The 23,031-nt window shown below is 32.8% G+C and overlaps 1 protein-coding gene across 2 annotated transcripts in view; it reads right to left on the bottom strand.

The window, feature by feature from the left end:
• Positions 1-1,790: 1,790 nt before the first annotated feature.
• The window catches only part of LOC132544338 (LIM and senescent cell antigen-like-containing domain protein 1), a 37,024-nt gene continuing 15,783 nt past the window's right edge, over positions 1,791-23,031 (bottom strand). For both annotated transcript variants that reach the window (XM_060207922.1, XM_060207921.1), the window contains exons 2-13: positions 21,823-21,933; positions 12,026-12,071; positions 11,442-11,508; positions 10,608-10,728; positions 9,668-9,739; positions 9,371-9,448; positions 8,703-8,798; positions 8,282-8,336; positions 7,782-7,874; positions 7,196-7,244; positions 6,542-6,617; positions 1,791-6,208 (exon numbers count right to left, since the gene is read on the bottom strand). In XM_060207922.1, the coding sequence (XP_060063905.1) occupies positions 6,085-6,208; positions 6,542-6,617; positions 7,196-7,244; positions 7,782-7,874; positions 8,282-8,336; positions 8,703-8,798; positions 9,371-9,448; positions 9,668-9,739; positions 10,608-10,728; positions 11,442-11,508; positions 12,026-12,071; positions 21,823-21,933 (988 nt within the window). In that variant the 3' untranslated portion in view covers positions 1,791-6,084. The remainder of the gene's footprint in view (positions 6,209-6,541; positions 6,618-7,195; positions 7,245-7,781; positions 7,875-8,281; positions 8,337-8,702; positions 8,799-9,370; positions 9,449-9,667; positions 9,740-10,607; positions 10,729-11,441; positions 11,509-12,025; positions 12,072-21,822; positions 21,934-23,031) is intronic.

The raw sequence follows: 23,031 nt of genomic DNA, 5'->3' as shown, positions 1-23,031 counted from the left end.
ATCGAACTTTGCGTCAGATGTCAAAAATCTTGACACAGAACACAACAAATGAGATTAATAAACTTTGTACAAATAGTGTGTCACTTGTAGTTTTAACTAAATCTGGTCACAAATCAAAGCGAGTCCTACAAACATACCTACATCGACAGAATGGTGTAATGGAAGTCGACTGTCATCATGTTTATTTTTAACATCATTAAACTTTGCCATTTGGTACCTAACTAAGATAAAGCAACAAATTATCTTAATTTCGAATATCATAAACTGAATTATATCTGTGTCCGGAAAGTTACAGTCGGATCCCTAGTGTCCTGGAAACATCCAATGAAGCTTATGTTGTTGTGCCCGAGCTGTTTTTCCCAAGGAAAAATGGACGAGCATTTTCTCAGGAAAAAAATAACTATTGTAAAATGTGATGAAAATGTTTGTCATTTTTGTTAATTTATTTTCATGCGCTATTTATTACCATAACCCATTGTATTGTTATAAATAATTTATCGATGTCATTATAGCGGCGATTGTGTTCCCAACACTCATTGGTTTTATATAGTCATTACCAGTTTATCTGGAGAAAAAAACTAATATCATATTAAATATAAGAAAAATAATTCGGTGCTAATGTTGCATGCTAGTTGTTCTAAGTGTGTATTGTTCTCATCGAATAAAAGGTTGTTTTATCAGTCCAATACATTTGACAAGCATTTTACATTTTCTCGTTAAGCCCCCTTCCACTTGCTTACCTATGTGTTCATTTTCCTATCTGGAGTACAATGGGATTGCAATATTTGTCATGTTTTCAATTTAACATTTAATATATATTTCTGTCATTGCCTACTTCGCTCTAGGATAGGTCAATGTCCGGTAAAATGCATTTTTCCACATCTCTGACTATAGATAAGATTTTTCATATGCGGAGCACACATCAATATGTTTGCATAAGGGGTCCAGCATCGTTCTAACGAAATCCGTTTGGAAGCGTAGACGCTCGTACAGAGATATATAACTTTGTATCAATGAATTAGAAAGTTCGTTAGATTTTGTAAAAAAAACATTACAACTAGTCTCTCAACTTTGTTAATTGAAAGTAAAACTCCTCTTTCGTGACATTTCCCATGTTTTTACTTAAGGGTTTTTATGATTGGTGTCGGTCTATACTGAATTCTTGTGCTTTTACATTCTGTTATATATTTTTGGTTTTAACATTGTTATCCCAATCACATGGAGGTTTCATCATTCTATATTTCAGGCAGTCTGTATAATAGCAGTGAAAAAAGTGTTAACATAACTGTTAATTATCATTCTTGTTTTGGCATATAAGCGAACTTATTTGGAAGGAAATTAGAATATTGTCGGGGATGGGGAAGAACTTTGTGTGGAAGGAAATCTGAGTATTGTGAGGGAGGGGGGAATCTCTGTGGTCAGGCATGTGACTTCATACCTTTACAATATTAGACCCTGGTAACAGTGGTGAATGCGGGCCCATTACCATTGCTGCACAAGGCTTCAGGCATATGACTCCATACCTTTACAGAATTAGACCCTAGTAACAGTGGTGAAAGGCTGGCCCACTACCATTGCTCCACAAGGCTTCAGGCATATGAATCCATACCTTTACAGAATTAGACCTTAGTAACAGTGGTGAAAGGCTGGCCCACTACCATTGCTCCACAAGGCTTCAGGCATATGACTCCATACCTTTACAGAATTAGACCCTAGTAACAGTGGTGAAAGGCGGGCCCCATTACCATTGCTACACAAGGCCACCCATAATACACAAGTGAAAACCAGTATTTTAACATTCCATATTTTACTTGTACATGATAAGCAAGCTATAAGTAATAATTACAATAGTACGATTAACAGTTGTAACAATTCTATGAGGAAAACCATTACATCAGGACTTAACAACATGGACTAAACAAACACAAAATTGGCAGTGATTCAATCACATTGTGAAGATTATAGCACATATACAGTGACACTTCACACAAATTGGAGAAAAAATATGGTTTTAGGTGATGCTCCAATCAGTAATATTTTAGCCACATTGGTATGCATATATTTAAAAAACTTTGGCAAAAAGGAAAACCAGTCATCTTGAAATTTTCCACTACATGCATATACAATTTGTACATAAATTTGCGTCTCAGCAAAACTCAAGCTGGTCCTTTAGAAATTTTTCATTTTGAAATGATTTAAGCACATGATGGGCGAAACTTTATCCTCGATATTTTCTAATCATCTTCCATCCTCTAAACCACTCCATGGCCCTACTACACTGGTGAAGTCAAAATTGCTGCCCTATTTTGACAGGAATATATGTATGACCTTTTTGTTACGGAGTCATTATGAATACTAAGTTTGATCTCCCTGCATTGTTATATTGCCATATCCAACAAGACACCAGCATGATTTCCATCACAGGGTTATAACATTAACTAACATACATGTAGTCTAAAGCATGTATAATGATATATCATCATATATATGGTGCACATAAAAACAAATTATACTCAAAGACTGAAGAAAAAATGAGGTTTTGCAGTTTTTTTAAGTTATGAAATCATTGCTTACCCATTCTTAATTACTAAAAGTTCATAATGAAATCTGATTGATGTTGATTTGAAAAAAAACCCCAAAGCTAATGATGTTTCTTGTGAAACGGCCAAGATTGTACAAAATACAAGTAATTGAAATAAAAGTAAAAAACGAAGATTGGGAGGGGCACTAGCCCCATTATTAAAAAAATTCGTAATTTCCATAAGACTTTGATGAATAATAGTATTTATATAGAGTGAGGAGTACACAGGATATCTGTAAATAATCCAAAGTATATAAAAAGTAACATAGAAGTCTACCAGTATAAACATATTATGTACCTTGTTATAAATTAAAGGGTACCAAACATTGCCACACTTCAAAAACTCTGTATCGCAGCTCAACAGATTCCTAAATTCATAGTCCTATCCATGATTATTATGTGTGGGCATCCTTAGATTTATTTTACAGCCTTTATCATCCTTCCAAAAGGGAAAATATACAGATTATATTAAATAAATACATCACTGAACTATAATTACATTTACATCAAACTTAAATAAGAAAGATTAGATGCACATTTACACTGTCTGCAAAAATATACACATACTAAAACGATAATATATATATGTAACAGAGGTTATTATATATGTCAATGCCTTCGCTAGCATTCGAATCCGGGATCTCTGGCTTACTAGTCGGACGCTCAACCGATCGAGCTAAAGAGAAGTTCTCTCTAGGCAAGAAGTATCTTGCAGTAGTATCTTACCAGGATTACATATATATATCTATAAATATAAGTAAATGTGAATTATGTAGTACACTTAATGTTATGATGTTCTATATTTTCCTTTAAATCAAGCATATCTAAATAAGAGTGATATTTCTAACACTTTTGAGTAAAAATACTAAAATGTTTACACTAAGTGCACCTATATAATTTAAGATGTTGAAAGTTTTGTAATAATCTGCAGTCATATCATTGCTAATGAAAAAAAAATGTTACCAGATTTAGTGACAGACATGTCTGCAAAACCAAAACGCATTTCCTAAAAATTTTAAAAAAGAAGTAGAAATATGTCACTTTAAGCTGTAGTTTCCTATTAAACATTGGACAGAAAAATCACAAAATTAATGTCAGAAAATTTTGTCAGTCTTTGTATTATGCCTGAAAAAAAGAACAAAAAATGACTTATAATTGAAGACTACTGACAAATTAGAATATCCTACAAACTTGTTTCTGGGTACACAGCCTTGTTGGTTGTTTAATAGGAAATCAAGGTATAATAGTAAGAATTGTACAATAAAGCACCATTGTACTAGTGACACAGCATGGTAGTTTACATCATTGTGCTATTGTTACACTACAGCAAAAATACAAGTAGTGAGTCAACAGTAATAACTTGAGTCAATGAGTCAATACCATATTTGTAACTGACAAGAGTCATTAACAAGTGACTCGAACCATCATTGAGATTTCTAACAATAAATTGGTATTGAGTTACTCAAACATTAAGTCAATCAGAGTTTAACAGTGAATCAGCATTCAGTTACTTGGCCTTTAAACAGTAAAAATCTTGAGTTACTGAGATTTATAACAATGAATCATCATGGAGTTACTCAAGCTTGTATAATGAGTGACTAGCGAGTTAATCGGAATTCTAGTGTTGCAGGAACAATTACATAAATAGCTCCAAGATTTAATAAATCTATGAGTAAACTGATAGTTACTCCTTAAAATTAATGAGTAACGCAGATATCTCAAGCATCGAATATTGAATGACACGAGTCAACAAAGTTACACAAATTCTAACAAAGAGATGAAAATTCTTCAAAACATTCTAATCTATGGTGATATTGAATTAATTACAGAAACATTTAAATAATTCTGAAGTATATAGACACAAAAATATTGACAAGTGTTGATTTTCATGCATATGTGTAATTCTTCTGAGGTATACAGAGTATTTGAATTTATTCAAACCCTATCAATCAGCTACAAATAAAATGAAGGCCTCATTTATTGACTATTGTACAATCATACCTGTATCACACATATGAAGAGGTCTATTTCTAAAACAGCAGTATCAGTAGATATTGGAACAATACAATTAAACATCACTGTCCAAAGTATTCGATCACATATAAATACAATTCATACTTTTTCAATTACTCCCAAGTATTAAAGAGAACTACAAGATCATAACAAAAGCCAATCTCTAATGTATAAGTACAAGGCATAACTATTCCTAGTTCAGTCTCACTATTTAGTTATCTTGGCCTAATTTTTAACTGCAGTAAAGGCAAATAATTTAAATTTCTATAATCTATGAAAAAAAAGTATTTTCTTTAATCTGAATAGTTTTTTCAGCAATTACGTGAATGTACTGACTTATCTCCCTTAGATTACTCTGTCAAATTCAATTTCTTGTGAGAACTGTTTAGACTACCAAATCTTTTTTTCTCTTAATTTATCTAGACTTTTTACAAAACATATGGCACTCTGTGGAAAGAAAGGCACAAACAATAATAAAATAACTGACATGATATACAAATCAATACAAATATACACACTTTTTAAATATATCATTATGTTACTCCCAAGCATTAATAAAAAAACAATTTCTTGAAGTAAAACATCTTCATTAACAATGTTAAGTCAATCTATCTTCTTCAAAACAACTTAAGGATGTATGCTATGTTGTTAAGAAATATCTTCCAAAAATTATCTGTAAACTCTGAATTCTTTTTAGTTTTGTTTATCAACTACAGTTATGATAAATTGACATTTTAATTACACATACCTGTTAATAAAAAAAGATTTGGTATGGGAGACAACTCTGATATAAATACAGGTATAACGTGATTATAGCATGCATCCTTAATTCAAATATGTAACAAATACAGGATTGTACAAAAAATAGATTTTTTTTTTCTTTTACATTTCTACCTGAATCAGAAAAAACCACATGAACTTGTCAACAAAGGCTAGTTTAACAAACCAACTGGGTATGAACAGTTCATAAAAAAACTAAAACTTTCTATCAAGTATTTCTTCTAAGAATACAGCATATCAGTAAGGCTGATAATGTAAAACTGAAAACTACATAGCTGACACGAAAAATGCTCAATCATGTTTTGAGTAGTAAACGAAATTATTCAGCTTATTCAAAATGTGGCTGTGATTTTTTTAAGTACTGAACCCAACACTGTTGGTAAAGGTGGTAAAACCAAACTTACAATTAATTTATCAATCAAATACACATACCAGTGTGAAACATCAGGATGACAGCAACATGCTGAAGACTTTCAAAAAATCACAGCATATAGATCAAATTCAAAGAAAATATGAATGAATTGATTCAATAATGAACTACTTGGAAATAACTAGAACTTTTACTTCTACAATGGAGAAGATTTTTGTGATTTCTGTTTGATAAAATTCTGATTTCAAGACAGGTTGTCATTTACAATACAAAGTATACTGATAATACTTACAACTTAAAGCGTTAACTACCTAGGTATTTTTGACAAGATATATTGCCATTAATTAGCTGCTTTCTTATTCACTTCCTCGTGATATTTCTTCAGTCTTTTCTTCAATTCAGCAGGAAATTTCTCATGGCAGACTCGACAAACTGGCTTCAAATCAAACTCAAAAAACTTAGTTCTGAAAAAACATGAGAAAAAAAACATATAGTGATCCTGTTTTTTACACCGAAAAAAGGTAACGTTAAACTTGACTAAAATTTTTGGAAGAGAATTCTTTTCAAATTATTGAGAGAGGAGATACATTTCAGAATTCCAATCAAAAGATATATAACAAGTCAGACTAAAAAAAAAGTATGTATACATGGAAAATTAACATTATCTATATCAAATCAGTATAAAAATCACTTAATCTCTGGAATCACAACGTTTCAACTATAAGGTCATTCATTGTAAAAGTATATCGCTTACTTAAAAGCGATATAAGTAACAGCTGCAATAGTATAGGACTTACTTGTGACTCATCTTTCTGTCACAAATAGAGCAAGCAAAATGTCCCACACACCATGACTTGTTAAAGGCACTGAATACTGTAAAAAATCAGAAACACAGAAATTAATGCAACTAAATTCAAAATTATCATCATCTTACGACAATTGACATGTTTATATTCAGTAAATCAAATTAAAAGTAAAATCTATGTTAATGCCTTATTACATTTTTAAACAGATATTAATTTGGAGAACCCACAGGCACTTAATCCACTCCTAAGTTATTTATATGACATTTTTGTGATGTATTCATGTGTATCCACCCACATTCTGTGTTATATATTGTCATTGCTTTACAGTACATGTAAACCTTTATTCCTAAATACTTTTTTACTTACAGTACATGTTGTCAACATGAGCTAATTAAGAAATTAACCTCCACAAATCACTGAACGATATGTGAACTAAAAATGTAAACCTGATTTTTACAAAAGATTTGAAAGTATGATCCCCAACATGTAAGAGTTAGTGCCCTTTGAAAGTTTTCAAGTCTAAATTCTTTAATTAGCAGCTGGTCCATGCTATAATTTGTAACATCATTTAAAATTAATTAATCAATTGATTCCAATTAATTTTTAGCCTTATATTTTCTAAGAGATATATTAATTCATACTTACCATCTCCTGACACCACACAATTGCATACAAAGCAGATGTTTCCAAACAGCTGGAAAAAATAGAGTTCCAAAATTATCATCACTCTCTGTGTGACTAGACATAAGGTACATCTTTTGTGCTCAATTAATAACACTTATCAAAAAAGCATGTAAGAATTTCAGCTGTAGCCAAATGCAGACAGCTGATGGACCAAAATACTCTCTCACCTTTCTTAAACTACAATTAGACCACTTAAAATGTGTAACAGGGTTCTTACATTACCACAATGTACAATATCAAATTTAAAAGTCGTAAGTCCAATCATCCTTTGTCCTTTTTCCTCATATATTTGCTTTCATGTAAAATCCTCTGTTTTTTTTCTCTTTTGAAAATACAAATACAGGCAAACAGATTACCACTAATGCCATGAACTCTTTAAGACCACTATTAACTGAAGTGCTCATCCAGTCATGGCCACATCTTTTCTCTCTATCTTAGTTATGATTCAAATACCCAGGTTCTGTCAACTTTGAGATACTGAAGTTTAATCGCATATTCAATTAAAGATATCAGAACAGATCCCATTAAACATGCCCTGAAAAGTTACCTGATGGTAGTGAGTTTCACAGTAAGCTAATCCTTTCTTTTCATAATGTCTGGTGCCCAAGAACGGCCGCTCACACTTAGCACAAACAAAATGCTGTAACAAAGCAGAATTTTTATCTTATTTACAAAATCAATGCAACAAATTAATGTTTAAGAAAAACTATAATATGTGTTAAATATTTCACAACACTACTAAGATTTGGATAATCAGTAAGGACAGAGGATATCACATTTGTATATGTGTACACATGGGAAACCAAGGGATGGTTCTCTAATTGGACAAGACAAGGTTATGGGGTCACCAGCTGACCAAATGGTTTTTCTCTGAGTACTCTAGTTCATCACATATGAAGACATTTTGCACTTCTATGCAGACCATTAACTGTTGACACAATAATTTTTTTTAAATAAATGAAGTTCAATATTACTACTCTGTTCTATCTCTACTATGTAGATGCTTAGAAACTGTGCCTGGCAATATGAGCTACACCAATACGTTACCTCTACATGCCAAGCCTTTCCCAGGGCATGTACCACTCTCTCTTCAATAGGACGCCTGTAATATACAAAATAAAACACAAAGTGATTCAGCAGTAAAGCCAGGGCTTTCACCATCTCATTAAGGTGCAACAGCTCGAAGGAGTAGTTTCTGGGTGTGGAATCAGAACTTTTCATCTTTTATATATTTTTTTCTCTAGAATTCAAAAAGTGATTTCAGGTAATTTCATCTTTAAAAAAACCTGGTCATTATTAAAAAGTCATTAATGCTAAATTTTCATGTTTCTTTCATGTTTTCTTTTTTAAAAGTTCATGTGTGCTCACTTATATATTTGCTAATGTTACCCCATCACACAACACCTGATTGTGTGCTCCTTGGTCCTTAATATCTTGTTTTGAGAATGAAGAAATCTGATGAACATACCTGCAGGCTCCACATATCGGTATTCCCATTTTGTCGTGACAGCGTAGACAGTACAAGTCACCATTCTTCTCTCTTGCATCTGCATTCAGCTCTCCCCTATAAAAATTAAGAAAAGTTACAGAAATAACACTGATTCACACTGTAACATAATTCATTCTAGTTTGCATCTCAGATTTTCTTTTACTATGAACAGGTGTGTCCATGCACAACATCATGCGGTGTGTCCCCTGTTATTTTTCACAGGAAACATATTATCGCTATTTGTGAGGCATTCACTTTATCTTGAAAATTTGATCCATGAAATGATAAGATGCATGCTGATAATACCTTTGACAGTTAAGTAAAGACATACTGGCACTGTAACAATTATCTTAACTAAAGACATATTTGTGCTGTCACAATTATCCTAACTAAGGACATATTGGTGCTGTGACAATTACCCTAACTAAGGACATATTGGTGCTGTGACAATTATCCTAACTAAGGACATACTGGTGCTGTCACAATTATCTTAACTAAAGACATATAGGTGCTGTCACAATTATCCAAGTTCAGATGTTTAGAACAAATTAATGAATCCCCAATCTCCCTTCATATATATAAAGAATTTCATTAATCTTATGAAGAAGTTTTTTTTTTTGTGTTTACATTTTTTGTATAATATTTACCCGCATGATGAACAATTGAAGTGGTATGGATGGTAAGCCTCCCCTTTGTAACGGATGTGACCCTCTTCAATGATGGAGCTACAACACAATACAAAATATGGTTATATATCCCTGTAATCAATAAATTTTATGTTTAAGCAACAAATGATAGCAGACATACATCGTAGAATGTGACGTATAATTCAGCAGTTGTCCAGCTTAGTCTTGTCTCTGTCACAGGAACATGCCAGAAAACATTGGATTTTTAACATGACTTCACAAACACCAGAATTCAGACTTTGATCTGCAGCTACTTACTGACATTTGTGACAAACATATTTCCCCAGTCCTTTGGCTTTCTCCTTCGCATTGCATTCTCTACACAGAGCTCTGAATAACACAAATATATAAGTTTTAATGATTTGTCATATATCATTCATATCTTTCTGAAGTATTCATATGATATCTGTCCAGTACTAAACTTAAATGGCTGACTGACTTAAGACTAGTTCATCACTTTTACTATCATAGCAAGACAAAACAATACAAAGGCAAATCATTCCCAAAAAGAGAGGGAACAGCAAAACAGAACCTGATGGAGTCTCGGCAGCTACCTTATCAAAGGGAAATAACTCTATCTGTAAAGTAGGTCTTGTTCCATAGGAAAAATTCACATCAGAATAAAGCTGTCAAGTGTTGATGCTTTCAGTCAAAGAAAACCCATTGACTTGAAGTGATAAAGCAAACTTTATCATTAGTATTAAATCAATATGTAATAAACTGTACATAAGTATCCTTATGTAAAACAAAAGATCACAACATAAGCGTTGTGCATCAGTATTGTTACCTTTTATATCAATGGTAGTTAAGAGGTGGAATGCTACCCAAATATTCTAAAATTGCATTCAAATAGATTTTTTTTTGTTTTCATGCGAAGTAAAACATATCATGTTATGATTTTCCATTTCCATTTGAATCAGTGTCCTACATACCGAAAGCCAAATGTGGACAGTTAGGATTAAACTTAAATAGGACAAGAGGTCACCACATATTGTTTGATTGTCTTCATTCTGCACTACCAAAGCCTCCATCTGAGGGCCAAATCATTACCTCTTCACTCAAAATCAGGAGGTGAGCTTAGCACAGTACTGTACATTGGAAATTGTGGAAATTGCTGCTTTGTTCAGTTTTCAAAAACACTCAAGTGGAACAGCAAAAGACATAGGTAGGCTTACTACTAGATTAGGACTGTGTTTACCTTCCAGCATTTTTGACAAAGCCAGCATCAGCCAGTGGTCCATTACAGATTTCACACCTAAAACAGTTGGGGTGCCAGCTTCCATTCATAGCCTTGATCACCCGCCCGATGATAAACTCCCCTACAAACATCAATCACAGAGGGTATATGTATAGCAGAATATTCTGTAGAAATGTAGATCATTAGCTCATATCTATGCTGTGGAAATGTTTTCTCTTACTTCATATTTTAAATCAAGAGGTAGGTTTATTTTGTATGTCAATTATACAGAAATTATACGTAAATATGTTCATATGAAATGACAAACTACAGCAGTATACTGCATCAATCCTGCTACAAGACCAGAAGGCTAACAAGATCAAAGGGTGGGCTTATTACCAGTCAATTGGTTTACAACACCACTTAACAGCATAGAAGTTGGGTGGGTTTATTACCTAGAATGGGCTTACTATCAGATATTATAAACTATTTTATAAAAAATCTCAAAAGCTACAATAACACAGAATTTACTAATGAAATCTAGATGCACTTTCAGTACTGAACTTTAGCTGTAATCTATTTTAGTGCTTTTCACACCAAAATAATGCTAAAATAAGATGTACAGTTTTACTCTAGAAAATCTACAGGTGTCCATGTTTTACTATAGCAAAATATACTTAAAATAGAAAAAGTAACCATCCAGATGTTACTATCTCAATATTTATATGACTGTCTGTATGTACAGTTTTACTCTATCATTACCATATAGACACACATTCTCATAAAATCTATTGTCATTTGGGAATAACAAAATAAATATGCATCAAATTTTCTGGGAAAATAAATATTACCTACCACATTTGCCACAGCAGGGAGCAAACAGCACATGGAAGTCATGCTCACAGTACTTTCTTCCTTCAAACTAAAAACACAAAACATTCAATTAATGTTGACAGATAATAAGCCAATAAATGACATCAGTGTCATCATTTCTGTTGGACTCATGGACTCTGTTTTTATGCTGACATTTACGTACTGCATGTATCCTCAAAACAGATCATACTGCAAAATTGAAGGGGGCTTATTTTTGGGCAGGGATTAAGTTGTAGATATATTCTGTACACCATTAGTGCATTTCTTACTGACTGTATTTAATTATACTTTTGACTTCTATCTAACTGCTTGAGACCTCTACAGTAGATAATTCTAATAAAATAAAATGTCAACTTGAAAGCAATGAAGACCTGGTTTTTTCTTGATAAATTGTTAATTCACATGCATGGAATTTCAGAATTTATCTCTAAGTTTTGCCAAAATGTATTTTGTTTTCCTAAAGAAAACTGAGTTTGTTGTGTTATGAAAGATCACACATGGTTTGGATGATGGTTAAAAATGAGAGTACAATATTGATTATCAAGTAAGCTCTTCAACTCTCCTACCTCATAAAAGATTCCATCTGGAAACGGCTGGAAGCACTGGGCACATCTATAAAGTGATTAAAGCATTGGTAAGAAGATTTTACAAAAGACACACAACTGAAAAGTACTTTTAAATACAGAGTTAGATACAGTACATAAATCATGTACTTTATGTTTTACATGGCAAAATTATACATTTGTATCAAATCCATTTAATAATACAATAGACATTTACTGCATCTCTTTGTCTTCATCAATATTTTCAGTTACGGATGCTGGAGAGAATTAAAACCTTTATATACAAAATGGACAAATTTGTTAAATATTGCTAAAAGGAAATACAGAAAATTAAATTTTGTCCAATTTTCAGCAAAACCAAACTTTTTGAGATAATGGCATACTTGTAGTGAAAATATTAATGTTGTTGAAGATGGGGTAAAGAAAAGTTAAAAGTTAGAAATTGGATGGGAGCATTAAGCAGCCAAATTTAACCATTAAACAATTGAGTTTTACAAAGGTTACTCTGAGTTACAAACAAAATAAAGAAAAAAAATTACAGATTTCATTTTCTAAGAAAAAATATAAAGAATCTTAATAGTGAAGTGGCTTAAGGTCATTGTACAAAGTGACTGACTCTGACAAAGACAGATTGATTTGTTTACAGATGATTTGAGACAATCCATCTTAAGGAAACTGACTGATACTGATAGATTATCAAGCATCTCAGATGCATGTCAAGACAAAAACACTATAAGCAAATAGCACAGCTGTGTATACACCTTCAATCAAATGCAGGAACTCAAATAGTTTCTAAACTGATGAATTATCAAACACACACAGAAATACCATTGAAATGAAAGCTGCAAACATAAAGCAAATCTTCTTAATTTGATGTCATGCACCTGGAAAATGCATGTATTATAAGGGTTTTATATCTTATAATTAAATATCTGTTTCATTGGCCATGCTATAGGTTACCACCAACAGAACTCCGTTTGAGACAGTATAATCAACATAATTGAAAAAGGAAGAACTGTCGCAAATTTCCAAACACAGGAGTGTACCCCTATAAATGTTTGTGTTGTCACAAAATCACACAAGCATGTTGCTTTTTAGTTTTAATTTCACATTTAACTTCTTCCAATAATCCCAAACTTATTGTTCCCAACTCTGAAAAAATAATACAAGTCCTTTTATATTCATCATTTTTCAGAGGATTGAATGCTTCCAAACTTTAGGTTAATAGCTAGAAAACTTTACAGTGATACCTTCATTAACTTGGTTGTAATAAAATTATAGAATAATGTGAACATTGTATTTGAGGTAAAAGGTTTTTTCTTCTATGCCAGGAGTTGGAAACCTTCCTATACCTCAACACACAGTTGTGAGGTTCTAATGTGTTAAATTCCGTAATCACAGAAAAAATGTGTCAATGTATTCATTATTACTCTGCCAATAAATATAACCTATTTTTATATATAAAGTACCTATTGCCAGGTGACATTTTTCTGTTTATAGATACACTGTCACATTGCTAGAGAGACATCTGATACATATCCATATTGTGTGTCTCATATTAGGCAGAATGAATAAGGTATGCTATAACTTGTAGTCTTTTTTCTCAAAATGATAAATGGTATAACAGCTTTTAAATAAACTTTAAATACCTTACAAAAGTGAAAACATGAAATTAATTAAATCTACCGTGATGACTGAGAAAATTTTATGTTCAAGCAATTTTCCAAAGTTAAAATTTACACAAACAACAAATATCTTGTTAATGTTTCACTAAAACATAAGAAACTTGTAGAAGAAAATGTAATCTCTGCCAATGATCATCCATATAATGGCACTAATTTTCACTTAAATCAGACCATTTAAACCTTTTACATAAAGTGGTTAGTATTCCATCAGAACCTGGATCTTGACATTAATTCAGAATTACATATGTAGATGTATGCGGGCTAAAAAGTGATAGTTTGTCCTTTTTTCCTTTCATTTTTCATTCACTGACCTATTTTTGACAAATTCATCATCTAAAATGTTACATTTTTTTTTACTTTTTCTTGCGGTAGAAACCAGGTGAACATTTCTGATGGTGTCATGAATCAACCTGCCCTGAATTTAACTTTTATGACAACCACGTACAGTCGCAGACATTCTGTGGCTACAATGAAGGCCTTCATGTTGTGTGGCCGTACATATGTTGCATACATATATAATTAAATGCAAAAATGTTACACACATTTTTCATTAAAGCTGAATATCAAGAGGCTCATAGTGCCTGTATTACTCACCTGGTTTAGTTAACTAAAATTGATTGACCTAAACCAATGGAAAAGTATTTAAAACACTTGTATATATTTCCTTGTAATAGGAAGGTTAGATGCACTGTCTCACAGAATAAATTCTCTTCACCAAAGGTGTCTTTACTTCCAATAGAAAAAGGATTTTAAAGAATAAGCTCTATTCCAATATTTGGCCTCACCCCTTACACTCTCTGGGGTGGAACCCACTATTCATACAAAAATAATCCCATTCACCCAAGCATGTCTGAGACCAAATTGGGACAAAATCAACGCATTCCTTCATAAGAAGAATGATTTTAAAGAATTTGCCCTATTCCTAGGGCCCCATCAATCCCATCCTAGGGCTGATATTCATTGTTGAACCAAAATAATTCCTCTTCATTTATGCATGCTTCTGGCTAGATTGGGACAACCTCTTGGTATTCCTACTGAAGAAGAAGGATTTTAAAAATTTGCTCTATTTCCCTATGGGACCAAACCTCTTCCGCTCCAAATGGCCAAAATCCAAAAAAATATACAATCTGTTTCTCTTTACAAAAGGATGCTTCAGACCAAATATGGGCAAATTCTATTCCTAAAGTAGGAGAAGGATTTTAAAGGATTTGCTCTATTTCCCATAATGGGCCCCAGCCCTGTGGCCCAACAGGGAGTTAGACCCACTGTTTTTACAAAAAAACTGATTTCTGTTCACCTATGCAAGCCTCAGACCAACTTTAGACAACATCCAGCAATTCCTAATGAACAAGATAGACTTGAAAAAAAATTGATAAATTTTCCCCATTGGGACCAACCCCTCAGGCCCCCCAGAAGGCACAGACCTACTGTTTATACAAAACTGTTTTTTCCTCCCTCAAGGATGCTTCAGACAAAATATGCTTAAAATCCACTCAATAGTTCATAAGTAGGGGTGATTTATAGGAAAAGTTAACAGATGATGGGCACCATAGTACCTCTATAGCCCACTTGGCCCTTTGGGCCTGGGGAGCAGCAAAAATAAAATAAGGAAATAAAAAAAATTTACTTAATTATCTGAGATGAGTATGAGATAAACGATATTATTCAAAGATATATGTAGATGTTTCTTTTCCAATCCTTGCCCCATTATTTACCAAACAATCAGTGATTTCCACCTAGAGATCTTTGCCTTATTACATACTTATTCCAAATACATTTCATGAGAATTCACATAAAAATCTCACTGCCAAAACTTCTGAATATCAATACTAAAAAGTTTTCAGTCTTACACTCAAATAGATAGTATTTTTTATTGTTACATTTTCCCTATAGAAGGTATACAATTGGACCATAAGAGCAGATGTTTTTATTAACAACATCACTATGTAAGTAGCTGAAGGTTACATACATATAAATGTACAAGTAACCTTTTTTCTTCATTCATCATTAATATATATTTTTCAAATTTTGTGAGATGCAGTTTTAAGTGGTAGATTGTAAATTAGAATAATCACTTTTGAATGCTTGTTGGGCTCAATTCCATGTGAACAGATAGTCATTTGGAGGCATAGTCTCCTAGCAGTAGCTGGTTGCAACCTCACTGAACAGCATATGGGAGGTCCATCGAGTGCCATTCAGAATAGTCATATGGGTAAAAGAGTCTTGTCCAATGACACAACTACATCAACACAGAGTGGTCTGTTTCATAGATGGGAATTTATTTTATAAATGTACAGTCTTGAGCAGGTACCCATGTTACAGGGAGGTACCAATACATATTGTATAAGTGTGTGATTTATACATAACCTGCTTAATCATGGTATATGACAAATGAGGGAGGGGTGTGTGTGTGGTGTGGGTGTGGTTATGTGATGTATACTTGTTGACTTAGATGCAGACATAAAGGGAGGGGTGGGGGGGAGGTGGTTGTTTACCAGCACCTTATATATTATATATAATTGTGAATAAATTTATGTGAGCTAAAAAATTGATGTCTGCAAGATAATTTGAAAGTTTAGAACGGATGTGTACCAGGTTTAAGATGCCCTATGTAGGAATCACATGTAGGACAGAAAAAGTTAAGCCAGCAAACACCAAGGATATGCAGGATATGCAAGATGTATATTAAGCTATCAAAGTCAATGGTTCATAGGCTTTACCGTCACTGTTATGTCAGAACACTTTGACATCATTTGGGCTGAACAATCAGGTGTTTTACCGCATGTGGTTCTAACAGTCCCACATGTGGTACCATGTTAGTACTTACACAAAGCATTTGGTGTGCCACACCTGCCCGTTGCAGTTTACCATTTGTTCCCACGGATTAAGATAGTCACCACACTTTGTACATGCCAAGTCATACGGCTTTTTCTGCAGTTCACTGGCGTATGAACAGCATTACCAAGATAAACAAAAAAGCATAAACAATGAGCAAAGAAAAAGTGGATAAGCATAATAAAAGTGGTTACCAAAGACCAAATCAGTAATAAAATTATAAAAATGCATGATTATGCTAATTTTGAAAAAAAACTTCAACAGAAGACGATTATAAAGCATACACATAATATAGGTCATGCTAAAGTAAATACTGTGTTCTGATGTCTGCATGCATTACATACAATTCATCCATGATACAGAAAAATCATTTTAAAGCATTTGATTTAACATAATCAAAGTTTGAATTTTTTTTTCATTTTTTTTATTTTTGTTTACCGTAATTTGAAGAGAATCATGTCACTTTGAATTGGATCATGTCATATGTATAAAATCGAACATGAAATATGTAATTCTGTTTATGAAGGAACTGATAATTATATAAATTTTGTGAATATTTCAGGAAAGAGTACAAAAGAATTTGATCAGTTCCACAGTTAGAGAAACTTCAATTACATGGGAAAATGTTTTGCTCTTTTTTATTGTTGCTTTCAAATTGTAAAATAAAATAACTACCGGTATATATTTTTCATAGATCAGTATACATTAAGAGTATAACAAGTTTCATGCATAGTAAAAGTATGTATATATATTTATATCTATTTATATATATATTAATTTATATGAATGAACTTCTAGTGCATGTGTATCTAATACAACATTTGAAACAACATTTCTACAGCTGGCTTGTTAAGACTTTAAGACAACATTTCTACAGCTGGCTTGTTAACACTACATACTTAGGAGCCATGCAATGTTCAAGAACATGTGCAAAATGCAGTGACATATATACAACAACCCATCAACAACAGCATGCATATAACATTAGATTTCAGAAATGTTCTGTGTTTGATTTCAGGAAGACACAACATGTAAATGAGTCCTCTATATAGTCTCATTTTCTGATGTTGTCAACTTCTTGAAATGTAATACTGAGTTATCTTTCTTGTTTCTCACAGTCAGTAGCATTATCGTGTAGTACTGTAGAAGTACTATGTAAAAGACATGTTTTCACATGGTTATCACCTCTCAATACCTCAGACATGACAGAGAAATAGAGGCGTTCCTATATAACGATGTACTAAATATCATTGTTCACTGTATTTATAAGCAATGTTCATGATTGCTTGAATGTCTTTTCACTCAATAAAGGTGCAATGCATGCCATTTTGGACTGTTGTACAGTATCCAGGAATCATACAATCCAAAATTTAAAAGATTTAACAGCATATTACAAGACAGATATCAAACTAATATCGGAAAGCTCTAAAAAGAAATTTTAGAGGCATTTTATTTGTAACCATGAAAATTGTCCTTAACCATTCAACTTCGTTTCATCAGCAGAGCCCCCATTTCATGAAGTCAAATTAACTAAAGTACATATGTATCTAGAGAAGTTCAAGGTCACTTTTAAATATTGTTTCAGTATTTAACACGTTTCGCCCATGCTACCAGGTCAAGGTCAATAATTTGCACAAACTTGATTATCACCCACTATTGCACTTATTACCAGTCTTTATGATATATCCTAACCCTTAGTTTCAGAGTTCCATGTTAGAATGATTTGAGTCAGTTTAAAGGGTAGAGCTGGTGCAGTGAATTACACCTAGCCTATCCAATGTACTGGGTGTTATATGTGTAAGCTCTGATCATCTGCCTTCAAAACATGATAATGACAAATAAACACAGCTACTGGGAAAATGATTTGATCCCTAGCAGGAGTCCCATTACACAAATCAGTGCCATCATATGTCGTTTATCAATTTCACATGTCTGTAAACACAGGTTATTTATGAAAAGTGAACTTGACTCTTCATTTAAAATTTTCATAAAAAGTCAGTCATTTTTGTCTCTAGCTTTAGGATATACACCAATCCTCTGAAATATGATCTACTATATTCTCACTGGCGTTCACACATTGGGTTGGTTTTTGTGTCATGATGTGAACAGGAGAGGACTTGTGTTACATAAAGTCTGGTAGTCTTAACCTGTGTACCTGTATATATAGGCTTGTTATAATCAGTTACATGTAAACTAAGTTGCCTGAATTTACACTGAATCATTACCTTATCTCTGCTTTAATTAGGTAATATTTGTACTTTTTTATGTATACAAGTAAATAATATATTCATACATCTAAAAATATTTCATTTCATTAAAATGAAGTTTGAAGGATCATTTAGAAAGTGTATACATCTCGTCAATCAAAACTTCATCATACAAGAATTGTGAATGACACCCACCAAATGGAGTCCTGCCTTACAGGCAAGTCCAGGTGGGGCTTTCATACTAGTAGGAAACTTTGTAGGCAGACTTTTTATATCATTTAAACAAACTACTTATATATTGAGCTAATGGTATGAATAGATTTAGTGTGGGGTCAAATAAAACTCCATGTGTGAAATCTCCATTTAAAATCTGAACATTATTTGATCAAACCCAATACATTGCTACTACCTAGTAACTGTGGGACACTGATTAGGTCAAGATGTTTTTTTTAATTATAATTACTACAGTGTCTTTAAACTAGACACTTTCGGGAACATACTTATCATAATTATGGCAATTTGGATAGAAATCAAGGTAACACTTGAATAATTTCTTTGAACAGAATTGAGGCAATATCAAGTTTTTTTTTTTTCTGTCCTTCATTTTCAAAAACAGCACTTTATGCCACACAACATATACTTCCCACATCACAGACTAATATTGAGAGGTCAAGATATGGCAATTAAACCACTGCTGCTTCTCTTCACCAGGGCAATACAAATCTGATAACTCCAAATATTTGCGTACCTCTACACTGTGATAAGATGAAATGGCCATAAAAAATTGCTAAGATTCCCGTAGCTATGTATACAGTATGTATACCTAGTGTCTGTAGAAACTGTCCTAACCTCAGCTTATCCAGGTCAGGTACAGCCCAATATAGACGAAATGTTGACATTGGGATATATATTACCCAGACTTTATACCCCATGTATACATATACCAAGACAAATAAACACAACCCTCACACATCTACACAACCCTCATACATCTACACAACCCTCACACATCTACACAACCCTTATACATTTACACAACCCTCACACATCTACACAACCCTCACACATCTACACAACCCTCATACATCCACACAACCCTCACACATCTACACAACCCTCACACATCTACACAATTTTGTCAATGAATTTCAAAAAGACCAACAGATTTAGCAAGCCTGAACTATTTGATGTCTTTTTTTTTCTCACATAGGAAGTAATATTTGAAATACTGTTCCACAAATCTTTTAAATAATTTATATATCCAATCAAACAAGTAACCTGTTGGACCTGCTTTTCTCATCTGGCTATTTCAGTAATTATAAGTAAATTTGTGTTTGTTCACTGCAATCTCACAAAATATTAGGTCCTACCTCTTAGAACCTAATTTTCTAAGCGACCATGAAGTATAAATGTCTTGCTTTTTCAGTTGCGATTATATCTGTGTACACCATCTTTTTATGAGATTGGATTCTATAAATAAACATATCTATAATTAAAGAGACCAAGAATCTTAACCTTAAATCACATGTTCTAGAGATCTTTAAATATTGAAGAACGGTTGATCTAGAATTTGATAACATTTTACATAGAAATCAGAAAAAAAATTTTTTTTATCTATTTAACAACAACTGTAAATCACGCGAGATCAACTTATATTAATTACAGGTAGGCTGAAGAGTGCCAAAGTATACTCCTGTAACAGGTTTTAAACACTACACATACCAGAAAAACCTGTCTGGTTTCATATCCCATTTCGAAACCAAACCAAAGTCACCTTTAGGTGAAATGCAAGTATGTTATCACTGTGCTAACCAGCTTATATTAGTGTCTATATCTGTTGGGGCATTTACTGGTAAGTATATATATATATATTGAAAATACATCATCATTTATAGCAGATCTGCATTCATTTCAATCAAGTCAATTAAAATATTACTTGCATTCAATTTAAAACAAATTAACAACAGAAATTAAAAACTCCATGAAAACACATCCAGCAAATCTAACTATACATCCACATAGAATCTGACATCTCTAACTACCTACATAGACAGTCTAATATCCAGGTGGTGACACACATACATCCACCAAATGTCTAACAGATGTATTGTATAAAGATACTCTCCAAAAATACCATAAACCATGCCAATTATCTGTGCTGGACGTATACCAGCAACGTTTACAAATCATTCATATCAAACTAATTAAATAACTAAAAGTTTATTTATGAAATTATTCAAACTTTCATGTCAAGTACTAAATGTTCCTGTAAAAAATGGGAGGTTTCATCAATGAGAAGATACCATTGTTGTACATTATGCATATCACCATGATACTGTATGACTTAAGTGTATAAATCTGTCTCATTATATCACTGGTACAGACTGTGTTGTTATCTATCAGCACAATACAGCACACAGTTAACCACTGTAGTAATTTCAGATTAATAAGTATGCACTGATATACCTTTTTATAAGTCTACTTACAAAGTATCACATGATACTAATGCGGTCTGGTTTTTGACATCAAAATCAAAATTATATATAAAATTTTCACTTCTAGAATATTTCAGTAAGATTGATAGGAAAATGTTTTCTATAATCATAAGCATACTAGTATACATGGTACCAAGGATGCACAAATAGGCTGAAGTTTTTTAATTTACCATCAAGATAGCACCAGCTAATGATTGTGTGTTTCCATAGCAATGTGTATAATTGAGGTACAAAATAAAGATGTGTCAGTGTTAACTGTAACCTGACCACTCCAAATTCTGAGATACATGTAACACTAGCATCCAATCATAGCAATTTGTTTTCTGGTCAGAATGCTTGCACCATATTGGTATTCTAATCCTTGGTTTTAAAAGAATGCAAATGAGTTGTCTACAGTATATACTTGTACCAAGCTCTATTTCTTTGAATTTTTTTCTCAATAGCCTTCTTTTCAGCAGGTGTAGAATGAAAAGAAGGAAAGTACCTCTGGGAAATCCAAAGGCAGGTGTCCGTAAATATATACATCAATTTGACCTGTTTTGTCTGACCATTATACTTACGGTTATAATTCAACTTACACAAAACACTTGGTGTGCCATATCTCCCCGTTGGAGTTCATGATCTGCTCGCTCGGACCGAAGCCTTCATTGCATCGGTGACACACAGAGCTCCCGAGGGACATGCTTTTACTGAAAATAATGAAAATATATTAATATACTGCACTATATGTATTTAATCATTCAATGTACACAAACCTACCTCACATAACAGTAGGTTTTGTTTAAGCATGAAATTCAGATTACCTTTACTTTGACCCTTGTACAAATATGATATTTCCAAATATTCCCATCCTTCACATGACATGCAGTCAACATATCATTACATATTTCATCACATGTGTAATTCATCCAGTCACTCATTCGCAACCAGAAACAATTTGAAGATAATTTTATTCATGCATCATGAAGTACATGTGACTAGGGCCTACATGACAGGAAGCAGGGAAAATGTTCCGGTATGAGTAAAAGTATAAATCTGTGATCAGATTGGACCAATCTTATACACTGATTTTAACCCACCATTTAGCAATATTTAATGATGAAACAAAGGGAAGCAACTCTGAAAATGAGAACAGACTATTGCAAAAAATGTAAGTATATTCCACATCATACCCTAGTGTTTGACCTAGCTACATAGTAAAAGTGATATTATATATGCATGTATGCACTTTCTCTGGACTAAAACCGAGCTGTTTTCTCGGAGTTATTTGATAAATGTTGTGTCATGTGGTCCGTAAAATGAGTCTATTTACAGTCTGTATAATGTCATCCTTATTTAGAATCCTGATTCTGATCGTAGTATGAATATGCTTCCTACACAGTGAACACAGTGCAGTGTTATTCCCATTAGATTATCAGTGATACATCTTGTTCTAGTTCAATATAACGCAACAGTCAACGGAATAACCAGGAAAGGAATGTGTTTTTGTGTAAATAAATGAATAAATCTATTTTGATTTGTGAGAAAACGTTTCATTTTTTTTAAAACCAGTATACAAACTGCCATTAGAAATCACATTTTGCTAAAATACCCAGGAAGAAGAAACCTCTAGATCTTCAGAATGCTCAAGATCAACTAGAATTAACATTCATTGTGCTCTCAATATATACATCTTGTTACCTGTTATTTTTTTTAAATGATCAAGAAGTTTTGTAGTAAAAGTACTCAACATTTAAAATGAAAATCTTTATTTTTTTTTTACAACTTTGACAACTTCACTCATGACG

The sequence above is a fragment of the Ylistrum balloti genome, unplaced genomic scaffold, assembly GCF_031769215.1.
Source record: "Ylistrum balloti isolate Yb309-2 unplaced genomic scaffold, AGI_CSIRO_Ybal_v1 Utg369790, whole genome shotgun sequence".
Lineage (NCBI taxonomy): Eukaryota > Metazoa > Mollusca > Bivalvia > Pectinida > Pectinidae > Ylistrum > Ylistrum balloti.
The sequence above is the reverse complement of the archived record's forward strand: the minus strand, read 5'-3'. Positions and strand labels throughout refer to the sequence as shown.